The 15,296-nt window shown below is 49.7% G+C and overlaps 1 protein-coding gene across 2 annotated transcripts in view; it reads left to right on the top strand.

The window, feature by feature from the left end:
* The window catches only part of RIMS4 (regulating synaptic membrane exocytosis 4), a 61,349-nt gene that overhangs the window by 32,701 nt on the left and 13,352 nt on the right, over positions 1–15,296 (top strand). The window contains exon 2 of one of the 2 annotated variants that reach the window (XM_042930872.1): positions 7,928–8,069. In XM_042930872.1, coding sequence (XP_042786806.1) covers positions 7,928–8,069 — 142 coding nt within the window. The remainder of the gene's footprint in view (positions 1–7,927; positions 8,070–15,296) is intronic. The other variant, XM_042930873.1, reaches the window with a different exon arrangement.

Genomic DNA, 15,296 nt, shown 5'->3' on the forward strand with positions numbered 1-15,296 from the left:
TCACTGTAGATTCAGATATCAGCTAGATTGAGGACTGTGTTTCCAGGTTCAGTGGAGTAGGTACACCAGTAGTGAAGATGAAGTTCTCCTAGGACTCAGGGAGTCTGATCAGGGAAATCTTTGTGGAAGATATGGCATTTGAATCCTGTGGTAAAGCTTAGTGAATTTAGTTGAGTGGTTCATGAGAAACATGGTTATTGGCATTAGAAAGACCTGGCTTTGAATTCCAGCTCTGCCATTAGTAGGTGTGTGTGTCCTTGGGAAAGTTCCTTAATTTTCTGGATTCTCATTTTCTTCTCCTGTAAAATGGGGCAGTAACTATTTTACTCATAGTTTATTGTGACCTTTAGATGATGCCCACTTGAAACATGTGGCATAATGTCAGACACAATTGGTAATAATAATAATAATAATAATAATAATAATAATAGTCATCTTTATCAAGTGATTGCAGTATGCCATCGCCCACCTAGGACATCCCAAGGATTAAATGTTTGTATCATTACATTACCTAATTGTTATGTTTACTCTTCGCAACAGCCCTAAGAGTTTGGTGAGTGCCGAATAACTCTATAGGTATTATTTAAAGCTTAGCTCTAGAGAATGGTTAGAATTTTAATAGGGAAGGTGAGCAAGGGAGGAAAGTAAAGGAGAGAAAACCAAGATGAGGACGTTACTGAGGATGTACCTAAAGTAATGAGGCGCCCAGCTGGGCTGGGGTGGGAAGATTGTGAGGGAGACCAGTAGCAGATGGGCTGGGAATCTGATAATGGAGTCTTGAATGCCTGGTTGCAAAGGTTGAACCTAATTTGGCAGGCAACGGGGAGCCATTCTCAGGTTTTAAATAGGATCATGGCATGATTGAAGCTGTGATTTATTTATAAATTTAGGTTTTGCCTTCATTTACATTATAGAATTAATACATTTAACTATAAAAAATTCAAGAGACATAGACACATACAAAAGAGAAATAAAACTTTCCCAACGTGCTGGTTGGAGTGTGAATTGGTACAACTATTTTGGCGAATCATTTGGCAGCTGAAAAAATTCTTGCCCTATGACCCAGCAGTTCTGTTCCTAGGTATATGTCCGAGATGCATGTGTGAATCTTCCCTAAAGGCCAAGTGCTGAAATAATCATAGCAGCATTATTTCTAATAGCCCTATGCTGGAAAAAAATACTAAACAGTACAGTGGATGAATAGATTGTGGTATATTCATACAGTGGAATACTATATAGCAGTGATAATAAGCCGTCTACAACTACACACAACACGAGTGGGCCTTACACAGTCAACATAACACTGAGCAGAAGAAGCCGGTCCACCCCACCCAAAAAAAACGGCCTTCTCTATTTATAAAGTTCAAAAAACAGGCAAAACTAATATCTGGTGTTAGAGATCAGGATAGTGGCTACCCTTGTGGAGTGAGAGAGACCAGAAGACATCACAGTGGGCTTTGGGGGGTCCCTGCAGTGCTCTGTTTCTTTATCTGGGTGCTGATTATACAAGTATGTTTGCCTTGTGGAAGTTCATCAGACTGTACACTTCGGGTTTGTGCACTTTTCTGTACAGATCTTACAGTACTTAGATTTAAAAGTTCCAGAAACACATCTTTCAGACCCCTCCTCTAACAGCTATTCCCCATTAACAGTTTGGTTCATATCCTCCCAGATTTCCTCCCAAATATATATGAGCTATCTATAGCTTTACAAAAATGGTATTATGATTTACATAGTGTCCTGCAACATACTTTGTTAACAGTATGTTGAGGCAGTTTTTCTGTGTCACTGTATGTGTAGATCTAGATGATGTTTTTAAGATTTTATTTTTAAGCCATCTCTACACCCAACGCGGGGCTCAAACTCACAATCCTGAGATCAAGAATCACATGCTCTACCAACTGAGCCAGCCAGTCACCCCTAGATGATTCTTTCTAACTATTTCACAGTATTTTATTGTGCAGATATATCATTAAATAAACCGGTCCCCTGTTCGTGGATGGTTAATTCCAGCATTTCGTTGGTGTAAATAATACATGGGGAACCTCTTCATGCATATCTTTATGTACTTTTGTGACTTTTTGTGTAGAGTAAATGAGTAGGAGTGGAGTATCTTTGTCTGAAGTGGTAATTTAAGATAGTTAATCTGTTAATGGCTTGTTGGGTGGGTGAGTTGGAAGCAGGGAGACCAGTTAGGGGGCTGTTGACGTAGTATAGACTTGAGATAATCACAGTGGTTGGCTGTGAAAATGGACAAGAAAGGGAAGAGATAAGAGATATTACAGGGAGGGGTGCCTGGGTGGCGCAGTCGGTTAAGCGTCCGACTTCAGCCAGGTCACGATCTCGCGGTCTGTGAGTTCGAGCCCCGCGTCAGGCTCTGGGCTGATGGCTCGGAGCCTGGAGCCTGTTTCCGATTCTGTGTCTCCCTCTCTCTCTGCCCCTCCCCCGTTCATGCTCTGTCTCTCTCTGTCCCAAAAATAAATAAAAAACGTTGAAAAAAAAATTAAAAAAAAAAAAAAAAAAGAGAGATATTACAGGGAAAGACCTTATAAGACCTGCCATTTGATGAGAGAGGAGGAAAAGTCAGAGAGGTCCTGAGGCGGTTCTGGGTCTGGGTGGCTGAGTTGATTGGGGGAGGTGGGACCAGGGATGGGTTTAGTTTTGGCCAGGTTGCATTCAAGGATCCTGCTCAACATCCAGGTAGCGATGCTCAGAATACAGTTGGAAATATTGCTGTGAACAGAGTTAAAGGCTACAGGTTAAGGGTGGGATTCATTTGTATAGGGTAGTGCTGAGGTTGTGGGAGGGGATTGAAATTGACAGGGGGCAGAGAGAGAGAGAGAGAGAGAGAGAGAGAGAGAGAGAACCCAAGGACTGAATGGTGAGGGCCTCACATATAGGGATGGAAGCAGTAGTCAGAGAGACTGGAGGAGATTCATAAAATTTACTACCAAGGAAGCCAAAGAAGAGATCTGAAGTGGCTGTTGTTCAAAGGATGAAGTAATCAGTAGCCTACGTTAGTCTCCCTCCCACTGGCCCCCCCAATGGGTGCTGTCATTACATCTTGTACTTGGTCTTCAAAGCACTTAACACACTTGTGATTAGTCAATGTGATCATCTGTTCAGTGTCCAACACCCCCTCTGAACTCTGAGCTCTGTGGAGGCAGGGACCATGCCACTCCCATCATACTCCCTCCTGTCTCCAGCGTCAGGCATGGTGTTTGGCACACAGTGGTGTTGCTACCCCAAGCTGTTGCTGCCTCCTGGCAGGGCTCCAGCTGTTCACACTCCACACCACCACCCCTGCTCTGCACAGGTTGAGAGAAGAGGGACTTAGGACCCTGTGGGAGAAAATTCAAGCTGCTCAGTTCAAGTTTTGGGTGCAGCAAGTGTGAGTGGGTAGCCAGAAGTGGGTCATCCAAATTCCCATTTATTTGTACATTACAGTAGCCAGCCACAGTTGGTGCCCAAAGCTTACAGCACTCAAACTCCAGGCCTCTCCAATGGGTCGTTTGTGATGACCGTGGACAAGGTAGCCTGTCATTTGCCCCCCTTAACCATCCCTTTGGAAAGCATGCCCTTCTCCATGCCTGCATTCATTATGCAGCAGCTCTTTTTATCACCACATTCATGAAGGAAATGGTCTTTCCACTGTGATGCTGGACCCCACCAGTGCAAAGACTTCTGAACTTTGACTTTCTTAGGCTGCTAGTCAAGGCAGGTGTCTTAGGTCAGATTTCCCCAAAAAGGACCGTGAGATAAGATTCGTGTGCAAGTGATGGAAATGCCCCCACAGGAGACCTGGAAGCAGGAAGCATGGAGGGATGTGGAGTCAGGCAGAGCCCACAGAGGGCAGCTTCAACCCCTCCCACAGTGTTCCTCTGGAGCCTGTTATGCCTCAGAGTTGTTCTCACCTGAAGCAAAGGACCGGAGTGAGGGTTCATTCTCCTGTTCCATTTGGTCTTTGATTAAGGGGATCACAGGTCATAAACCCCCAGGCACTTCTGCCTCTGTCTGTGTGGGGGAAACATGGGCTCAGTAGCCCAAAGGAAGACCGAGCAAAACACAAAAGTTGGCAGGTGGTGGCTTTCAGAAGCCAGTGTAGAGGGGCCTCACAGAGGTGGGATGAAGGGAGATCTGTGAGATGTGGGTGGTGCTTCAGCATCGTCTGCTACCACGGCTCAAGCCAGGCTCTGTTTCTGGGACCCAGTGGACCCGAAGCAAAGGCTGAAGTTCCTGTCTTGCACCGGTGTGTGCTTTATCAGTGGAGACCAGCACTTAGAAGCACGTTTCGCATCTTCATGAAGGCTTCCCACTGAGCACAAAGGCAGTCAGTAAATGTTGAGTAAGTGGAAGTGCCATATTTCAGGAGCTGGGGGCTGAGGTAAGGCCCTTGTACTTAGTCATGAGCAGTCACTGGAGACTGGTTTAGTAAGCTGTGTGAATGGAGTGGAAGCCACACTGCAAGAGATGACAGTGTGTGGTTGTCTGTGTTCTCTGAAGGAGTTTGTTGGTTGAAGGGGGTGGTGGAAGAAGTGAAGCCTCGAGCAGACTTGCAGGAGGAATGGAAAGAGCCAGAAGATGTAGAGGTGGCAGAATCAAGGCCCAGAGAGGACAAATGGTAAGAGGAGGAGTTCTTGGAGAGGGTGGGAGGAGGTGGGATGAGGAGAACAGGTGGTTGATCAGCCTTGGCCAGGAGAAGGGTTACCCCTTCCTCCCAGAGAGGAGGGGAGGGGTGAGGGGCATGTTGAAAGGTCTAAGGATGGTGAAATTTGGAAGTGAGAAAGAGCAAGTCAAAGAGACACATTCTTTCAGCAAAGTGGGAGAAAGGGCATTTGTTGGGGTGATGGGGTTATGGGGTGGGAAGTGTGAAAGCATTGGCACAGTCCCTTTGGGGACCTTGACTGAGTCACCAAGAGATGGCCATCTAACCCATGAGGTTAGATGGACATTGTTGGTGTGGTTGGGTACCTGACTGGGGACTCCCATGGTGGAGATGGTGGCAGGTTGGAGGAAAATGCAAGATAGTTGGCATGAGCATATTTGGGGAGTGTTAGGAGGTCTTTCTCTGCAGTCACGTGGCCATTTTTGTTTTGTACCTGCTGTGTGCCAGGCTCTGTGGTAGATGTTCAACTGCTCCACAGGGTTCAACTGCTACCTGACTCACCCAAGGTCTAGCAACTAGTGCGTGCAGAACGGAATTCTATGCCTGCTCCATCTGATTGCAAAACCAGCCTCACCGAGGCTCATACAGGGTACTGGATGTGAAATGCTTTGGTGCTACAGAATGCCACAGCACGTGAAGCACACCTTTCCAAACTTCCTCCTTAGCCCCTGTGGGGACTGAGTTGTTGTGTCATGCTTTGGTTCTTCCTCTTCCAGGAGAAATGTGTCAGACCCTGGTGGGTGGGGGAACGAACCAGTGTGGTGCTCTAGAACAGGGCTCAGTGGGGAGGTGGAAAGCCCAGGCAGGTGTCTGTAGCCTGCCTGCAGGGTTCCGGGTTGTGGGTTTGTATCCCCAGTGTGAGGGAGTGGGGTTTGTCCCTGGACGTAAGTCTGCACTGTGTGTATGTGTGGTGGGGGACATCTCTCTGTGGTTGTGAGTGTGCATGTGTGTGTTTCTGAATCTTACTCTATCTTAGCACCTCCTATGCACAGAAACACAGAAATGGTTGGGTGGGATGCAGATACAGCTTAGGGAAAGAACAAATTGTGGAATGAAGGGAAGCACAGAGACAGGGACACATGTGTTCAGAAACACCCAGGTGATACACACCCAGAAATGCACAGCGTCAGTTTCTCTGTGTGCTTTTGTGAGTGGGTTGCCATATACTTCTTATGGATGTACATCTGTGTGACTGGCACATACCCATTTAGTCTCAGAAACACAGAATGGTAGGTATATGGAGACTCATGGAAACACACAAATACAAACACTCAGACATACATTAACACACTGTCTTTGCACGTATATTCCTGTGTTTGTGTTACTGTGTGTTGAGTGTGTGGACATCTGTGCGCCTGAATAATGCAGATACATGTGGGAGACAAACGTGGGCACACACTCTGAGAAACACACAGTGTGTGTGTGTGTGTGTGTATGTGTGTGTGTGTGTGTGTGTGTGTGTGTGTGTGTGTGTATCTTTTAAAGTCAAGGAGGAAAGGAGAAGGGATGCCACGAGGTGGCCACCAGGAGGCGTCCTGGCCTTGCTCTGTCTCCTGGCATGCAGACCCGAGTCCCCCTACCTCTTGCCAAACAGAATGATGGGATTTGGGTGGCACTGCTTCACTGCAGTGGGTTGGTCAGCAGGCGCTGAGAAAGCCCCTGAGGTGTACGAACTCATCCCAGACTTTGTAGAGACATGGGGAAGATCCCCCTAAAGATCTATCCCCACCTCCAGCAAACCCACAGTGCCTACAGGGAGGCAGGAGTTGTAAAGCTTACCCTGATCACCAGGCTGTGGAGCATGGAACAAAGAGACTCTCCTGGGGTCAATTCCTGGCACTGTTGTTCCCCATCCCCCCCATCCACCTAAGTCTTGATGGGTGTGGACAAGTGGCTTAACCTCTGCGTCTAGTGTCCTTGATGCTAACATGAGAGAGCAGACCCATCTCCTCACGGGTGGCTGAGGAGGAAGACCACTCTCAAGGCACACATTTGTTCATCCAGCAGTTATTCAGTACCTACTGTGGCTGGGTCCTCTTCTCAACCCCAGGGCTTCGACAGTCAACAAAGCAAAGCAAAGTACCGTGTCCTGATGGAGTTCACCCTCTGCGGGAAGGAAGCTGGTCAATAAATCAACAACGTACAACATATCTGGGGTGGTGTTAGAAAGAAAGCCAAAGCAGGATGATAGGACAGAGAGGGGCAGGGGGTGTGAGGGGCCAGGAAATAGTCAAGGAAGGTCTTGGATAAGGTGATTGATTGCAGAGTGGAAGCAAAGGAGTGAGCTACTGGCAGAGGAGGAGATGTTTGAGGGGAGGGAGTAGCAAGGGCAGAGGGCCATTTGTCATAATAAGCCTGTTCTCCCATTTTACAGTTGAGGAAATTGATGCACAGGGCGGATGAGTGATTTGCCCAGACTCTCACAGCCAGTGAGAAAGAGATCCAGGTTTGAAGCTGGACAGTCTGGTTTCAGAGCCAGTGGTCTAAATCAGTGTCCTCAATCAGGGGTGACTTGCCCCACGCCCAGGGAACATTTGGCAGTGTCTGGAGACATTTTTGGTTGCCACAACTGGACTGGAGGGTGCTACTAGCATCTAGCAGGTAGAGGCCAGGGATACTGATAGACCTTCTACAATGCACAGGAAGCCCCTGACAACACCACTGTATGCCATCTAAATTGCCAGTTGTACTGAGGTGCAAAACCTGGTCCAAATCCATGCAAAGCACTCAACAGAGTATGGCATGTAGTAGGTGCTCAATAAATAGGAGCTGAAGGGGCACCTGGGTGGTCAAGTGTCCTACTCTTGGTTATGGCTCAGGTCATGATCTCATGGTTCATGAAATTGAGCCGCGTGTCAGGCTCCATGCTAACAACTCGGAGCCTCCTTGGGATTCTCTCTCTACCCTCTTTCTCTCTGCCCTTCCCCTTGCAAAATAAATAAACTCTAAAAAAAACAGTAGCTGAAGAGGAAGAGGAGAAATGATTTGTAGAAAGTTGCAGGGGAGAGATGGATTCAAGGAAGAAAAAGTACCTGTAAATGAATCCGTTAGTTAACGGGACTCGTGACACTGCTTGTTGGGTGGGTATGAAGGGCATGGCTGCCCCAGGAAGGGGGGTACGGGTGGGGCAGGTGGTAGGAATTTGATGGTCTGGGGGTGGGGGCCGACACCAGCCACTGTAACACTAACCAGATGACTTGTCTCTCTGTCCCCTTCCCATCCTGTGTCTCTTTCCCCATCTCTCTTGGCCTCTCTGCCCAGAAGGGGACAGCCGGAGGCTGAAGGGGGCCATCCAGAGGAGCACGGAGACCGGCCTGGCAGTGGAGATGCCCAGCCGGACACTGCGCCAGGCCAGCCACGAGTCCATCGAGGACAGCATGAATAGCTACGGCTCCGAGGGCAAGTGAGTGTGGGGCCGGCCTGCTGCCAGCCCTCCTGGCTCTCGAGAGCCCTGTGGCGTGGGGTGGGCAGGGCTGAGCGACCCCGTCCGGGAGCCCTGGGTCAGCCTCAGGCTGGTCGGGGCACTGTCTCAGCACTCCTGGTAGTCCAGAAGGGGGGTGATAAACAAGGAGCCCCAGTGGTGGAGCAGCGTGGAGCAGATTCCGGGGCCCAACTGCCCACTGGCTGCGTGATCCTGGGCAAGTCCCCTCTCTGGTGCTCGTACCAGCCTCAGAGGGGTGTTGTGAGGATTCAGCGGGTTAGTATTTACAGAGAGCACAGGACAGTGTCGGCACACGAGTGCCACATGTGAGTGCTGGGAAATAAGGGGGTGGAGAGGGGTCTTATTATGAGTGTTACTGTGTCATCTTCACTTTCTTAGTTTCTTAAATCACAAGTGGTTTTTAAAAATACATATTACTGCTTGTTAAGGAGTTTCACAAACATCGAGTCATAGAACATTGGGTATGACTCCCTCCTTGCCAGCACCTCTCTCCCCTGATGCATCAGAATCACTGGGCACTTGCTCCCCATACGGGTTGCAGGGGCCTGTGCCTGGAATCAGGGTCTCTGGGAGTGGAGCTCAGGAACTCCATTTTCTAAAGGCTCCCTGGGGGAGGACTAATCTTTCCCCAGGACGTTCTCCTGTCTGCAGCAATTATCGACCTCTTTGAGAATTTTGGGAAAGTTGTTGGCATGCACATGCCCCCTAACACACACACACACACACACACACACACACACACACACACACGTACATACATACACACACACACACACAGACCTACATCCTCTTTTCATACCTGTAAGGGGTTCCCAGATTCCCCTAAAGCCCATCTGTGGATCCCTAGCAATGAAACTTTGCTCCAGAGTGATGATCAGCGTACCCAGAGAGGTTCAGGAACCTGCTCTGGGCACACAGCACATTAACAGGTGTGGAACTCAGGAGTCCTGACTCCCAGTGGGGACTCATTCCATGGCAACACATTGCTTTCTTGTCTTAGCCATCCTCAGCTGGGGAAGGGTAAAGTTGTGCCAACCAGTACAGCGGACACTAGGCACGTGGCTATTTAAGTGTAAATTAATTAAAATTGAATAAAGTGAAATAATCTCTTTTTCCATCACACTGGCCATATTTCAGGTGCACAGCAACACGTGTCCAGAGGCAACCGTTTGGGACCATGCAGATATAGAGCCTCTCTGTCCTCAGAGACCATTCCACTGGACAGCACGGGCTAAGTGGCTTGTCCGAGGGCAGGGCAGGGGCTTGGCCACCACCTCCTGCTCTCCTCTCATTTCTGACACTGCCTCCCAGCTGGGGGTTCCTGCTGGCTGGAGGCCTTCCCACCCCCAGCCCCTCCTAAACTGGGCATCTCCGGCCTCTGTGAATGGCCTTGCCTTGGCAGATGCTGCCATTCCACCCACCTCCTAGGGAGGCTTTCCGGAGGGCGAGGAGAGGAGGAGGACAGGCGGAAAGGAGGGGAAGAGGAGGAGGAGGAAGGGAACAAATGTTTTCTTTAACCTGAGAAACTTGGCAAGGCAGTCAAACTTGGAGGAAGATATTCTAGGCATCTGGGTAGTAGTGGGTCTCTGCTGAGTTTCAGGGGGTCAGGTTTGGGTCCTAGTCCCTGGCTCTGCCACTGACCCCCAGGTGGCCTTGAGCACATCTCTCAGCCTCTTACGCTTCAAGTCAAGACTCTGGAGTCAAACTGTCCTGGTTTGTGCTTCATTTCTCCTTCTTTTTTTTTTTTTTAAAAAATAGTTGTTTATTTTTGGGAGAGCACAAGCGGGGGAGGGGCAGAGAGAGCGGGACAGAGGATCTGAAGCAGCCTCTGCGCTGACAGGCTGATGGGTCGCGAGCCTGATGTGGGGCTTGAACTTACGAACCATGAGATGGTGGCCTGAGCTGAAGTCGGACGCTCAGCCGACTGGGCCACCCGGGTGCCTCTCTCATTTCTGCTTCTTCATAGGTGTGTGACTTTGGTGAAGTTACTTTACTTCTTTGAGCCCAGTTTCTTCGTCTATGGAAAGGGGACAATGATAGTATAGACCACTAAAAGAGTTGTGGTATGGATTAAATGAATTAACACATGTGCAAGCACTTAGAACAGCGACTGGTACGTAGCATGCACTATTAGTCTATTATTATTGTCTATGATTATTGTTGTTAGTTGTTGATTCAGCCCCTGTTAATTGGGTATTTTGCTCCTTGTGGCCAGTTGCGTCCTAACGGATACAGGGAGCCACCCCCGATGCAATCATGTCTGTAAGTACTTAGCACAGAGCAAGTATGGGGTTGATGTTGGCTGTGATGGTTTTGATTATCAAAAAGTCTGGGGTGGATATCGTGAACCCAGTTGAGGAAGGACTAGGTGGGTTGGAGGATGCAGGTTCCGGCAGAGGGGAGACTCTTGCCCTCCAGACAGGGTCTGAGTCTTGATGGAACCCGGCCAGGTTCTACCACTCCACCTGACACCTGGGCCAGGAAGGGACCTAGAAAGAACAGGTGGGGGCATGGAGCTGTGGTCGGCTTCCTCCTTGTTCTGGAGGTATTTTGGGCGCTGGTGGGACCCAGATGCCAGGCTCTGAAATAGGAGGGGGTGTGACTGTCCTCCCCTTGGGCTCCTGCCAGCCCAGCTGAGGCTTACGAGGAGCCAGTGTGCTTGAGCTGCCCCCGCGAGCCTGCGGCCCCTGGCGCTGCTGGGTCCGTCTGCCCGTGCGCTGGATCACTGGGCATGTGTATTTCTGCAAGTGGCCGCAGGGGGTTTTATTTTGGCAGTGATGATCGACTACCTACAGTGTGCTAGGGCCGGACACCTGGGACACCCTGGCCTGCACTGACCAAGCAGTTATCAGTGAAGTGAGAGCTGCAAAAGACGGGCATAGAGAACTTGGAAAGCACTGCCTCCTAGCCAGGTCTCTGGGCTGGGGAAGGGGTGCATGTGGGTGGGGCCATTCTGTCAGCGAAGATCCTTGGGCTCCAGGTTGCACGATATTAGCTGACAGTGACGTCAGCACTCGCTGTGCAAAGTGTGGCCCACAGTCCAGCTGCATCAGGGTCCCCTGGGAGTATATTAGAAATGCAGCCTCTCAGGCTCCACCCCAGACCCCCTGAATCAGAATCTGAATTTTTACAAGATCTCCAGCTGGGTCGTGTGCACATGAAGCTTGAGAAGCCCTGGCTTAGTGGTAATAATGTTCTAGAGCTAACCCTTATGGACCACTTGTTCCGGGCAGGCACCGGGCAAAGTGCTTTTACATATAACGGCTCATTTAATCCTCACGACAACCTGATGATACTGAGACTGTTCATGTCCCCCATTTTACGGACGAGGAAAAGGAAGCCAAAAGAGGTTAATTAACTTGCTCAAGGTCACTCAGCCAGTAAGTGGTTTTAAACGCCAGCCTTCAAATCTAAGCTTTGGAGTCTGCCCTTAACCTTTACACTTGACTCTTTCCCTTACTTAATGGTTGCATCTATCAAGATTTCTGGAGGTGGACGCTTCTAGGGTGGTTTGGTGGCTCAATGAATCCCTTCATCTTTTTCCTGCCTGGGTCTCAGCATGTCGGACCAATCCTGGTGTATCTCCTGGGGAAGGGCTTTCCTTCCCTGGGCCCCGTTCTGCCTCAATGAAAATTGGAGTTCTCTGTGTCAAAGATGGAAGGGAACAGCTGTGGGTTTGGCAGAGTCAAGCTTCCCACGTTCCCCTCCAGCAGGCCCATCTCTCCCAGATAAAGGGCAGGGGCTCAAGCCCCCTGAGAAAGGGCCATGAGAATAGTGCCTCCCCAGACACCCCTGAATCCTGAGATACTCACTGGTGACTGTCTGCTTTAGTTTGAGTTCCCCAGAACCAGACCTGAGAAATGGATTTGAGTCCAAGTAGTTCAGTTGGGAGATGGTTCCAGAAAACCATGGCAGAGGAGCACGTGAGAGAAGCAAAGCAGGCATGCAGGAGCATGTGCTTTCAGAAGCGAGCTGGGGTGCCTGGGCGGCTCAGTCGGTTAAGCACCCAGACTTCAACTCAGGTCATGATCTCACGGTTCGTGGGTTCGAGCCCTACATCAGGCTCCGTGCTGACAGCTCAGAGCCTGGAGCCTGCTTCAGATTCTGTGTCTCCCTCTTTCTCTGTTCCTCCCCTGCTCACGCTCTGTCTCTAGCTCTCAAAAATAAATAAACATTTAAAAAAATTAATTAAGAAGCGAGCTGCCACCACAGGCAACCAGAGCTTGATCCTGAAGGGGACTCTGGCAGTCAGGGGGACCGTGCACCCCAAAGCTAACCCCGGGAGGAGCGGGTGAGGGGAGCTAAATATTCATTCTTGACTCTGGTCACTTACTGTTTGGTGGCTGCTTTCAGTTAACTCTCCTGCCCTCCCTGCAGCAGAGTGAGCTTTTAGGGCCAGAGGAACACGGGTCCTGACTGTTAGAGGTTGGTGAGCACTGATGTGGCAAGGGTTGGAAGGTGTGGGGGTCCGGGTAAACAGAGCCTGCTGTCTGAGCCCACAGGACTACCGCCTCCTGGCTGCCCAAACTAGAAGCCTGGGGTTCTCCCAGGCAGCTTTGCCACTTGTGTTCCGTATCCAACCCATCACTGGGCTCTTCCATTTTATTCCTAACTATCTTTGACTCATCCATTTCTCTCCCTCCCACCCCCCTGGCGAGGCCACTCATCACTCCTGCGGGGATGTATGCAAGACTCCCTTTTGGTCTAAACTCCATAGTCTGTCACTCAGCACTTACTTCCGCTGATCTCTGCCAGCCTCTTCCTGGCCTCACTGTGCCCCCTGCTCCAGAGCCCTGAACCTCTGTCTCCTCTCCAGGTCTCTGCTTCCTCTACCTGCACTGCCTTTCCTACCTCTATTCCCCCTCCACCCTCTGACTCATTCCTCCTCCAGATCGCAGCTAAGAACTAGCGCATACGCTTCATCTCCGGTGCCAGCTTCGGTTAATTGATAGTGGCTCCCTGGGATGCTGTGTGGAGAACGATTCCGGAGCCCGTTCTAGCCTCGGCAGGAATGCTGAGGTCGATTAGCAATGTCTGCCCCGGGTGTGGGCAGGGGAGGCGGAACATCGAGGTCTGCCATGCCTCTGGCTGTCTCAGCGGCTTCCACAGCCTGATCTCCCCCACCACAGCACCCTCCACTCTGTCATAATTGTCACACGTGTGTCTATCTGAGTTCAGTGCCTGCCCAGCATTGCCCTACAGGTGATATTTAGCACATTTTGGTAGATAGTGGATAGGTACTGTGGGCAGAAGCACACCCACATTTCACTCCTTCCTGCACCTCCCCAGCCTCCATCACTCAGAATCAGGGGCCCGGCATCCTCTCCGGGGCCCAGAAGCTCTCAAAGCTGGCTCCCAGAGCCCCTCCTGCTCCTTCCCTGTGTCCCGCATTGTTCTAAGGCGTCTGGGTCATCAACATCCAGCTCCCTGGGTGTCTGGATCACTGTGCCCAGAGCCCTGGAAAGCAGACTGTGAGCTGATGGCATGGCCACTGCACCTGGGCTCAGGGTCACATTTTGCCAAGGCTGTTTCCCTAGTCACCAAAGGCCCAGGAGACCTGGTGGGTGGTTGGAACCCCCTTTCTCTTCCCCACTTCTGCTATTTAACAGAGTCATTGTGCCTGAAGGACAAACCAGCACTGGATATGGCTGTGGGCTAGGAGACAGGGGGACATGTTTTGTTCTGCTTTATAAGCACTAGTATTTATGGAACATTTGACTGTGCCAGATTTGGTTCTGGGTTTATGTCATTTGGTACTTACAACAGCACTGAGGGGTATCCTATGGTTTTTTCCTGCTTCACCAAAAAGGAAACCCAGGCTTTCTGAGAGGTAAAGAATGTGTCTCTACAGCTAGTGGATGGGGTGGGGGGGTGGTGGTTCAGGATTCAAATGCAGGCCTGCTTGACCCCAGGGCTTGCAGTGCAAGCCCTTGTGCTCTGCTCTGGTCAAGGTGAAGGTTTCCTCGGGGCACACAGAGGTAGTACAGCAGAGTGGTTAAGAAGATGCACTCTGCAGTCAGACTGCCACTTCCTAGCAGAGTGATCTTGGTTGGGTTATGTAACATTTCTGTGCCTTGGTTTCCCCTTCGGTTATCTATTTGATACGTGAATCAAATCCCTGGCTTCATGCCTGTGAGCTGCACTCATGTGCTTGGGGGCAGGTTTGGAAATGTCTTGAATACTTGAGAAGCCAGAGTGGGGATTGCGGATTCTGTGTGTCCTCGCATACAGTCAATTCTGCTACAACGCTTGTTTTGAAAACATGAATTTGTTCCAACACAGTTGAAGTATTAGGGAATAATTTGAGTGCAATACAGATTTCGCCTTTGCTCAGGTGCGTTTCATCCATGGGACACACTAGGGGAACGCAGAAAACTGCCCCTACACGGGAATACATAAGACACACGGCCAGCAGCTCCCTGCTTCCCACAGCTCCTGGCTGGTGTTCTGTCCACACCCGGCGTCCCACTTCAGAAAGCCCTGCTCTGCCAGGCACAGTAATTCACCAGCTGCCATCCCTCTGACACTCGTTTCCACAAGCAGACTTTAGGTTATCTCCTAGGTAAAGCGCTGTATTTATTTTGGTATTTATGCATTTCTTAACCTTTTAATGTGTATAAAGACTGTGCTACCACTTTCACCATGTTCCTGTCTTTTTTTTTTTTCTTTTTGTGGATGTGATACTGATGTAGTATTTGGGTGTTGTGCCCTTAATTAACCCTGTTTTCCCCATAAGCTGATTTTTTATTGAAGCATTTTGCACTGCAGAGTGATTTTCAGGAATGTATATTCTGTGTTACAGCAGAACTGGCTGTAGTGTAGGCTCACCAGTCTGTGGGAGGGTAGATGGATGGGTGGAAACAGGGGGGCAGACAGTGAATGGAAGAGAACCCATAAACTACTAAGACCTTTCAGAAGCACATAACCCAAAATCACCAGGGGGGCTGTGTAGCCTTTTAATTTCGGATGCAACTGAGACAGGTGATCCATCTGGAAAAGAGAAGAGTCACTCCCCACATAACCCAATTACTTCTTGAACTGTCAAGACACAGAAAATCCAGGGTCCAAACTGAGCTCAAAGGTTAATAATAAAAGACAAATGGGTTTCAGCTCCCCAAACAAAACTAATGAGAGTTGAAATGCAGGCAATCTTATTTCACCATTAACACAAAAATAAAAGCCCAGTGG

Source organism: Panthera leo, chromosome A3 (assembly GCF_018350215.1).
Source record: "Panthera leo isolate Ple1 chromosome A3, P.leo_Ple1_pat1.1, whole genome shotgun sequence".
Classification (NCBI taxonomy): Eukaryota; Metazoa; Chordata; class Mammalia; order Carnivora; family Felidae; genus Panthera; species Panthera leo.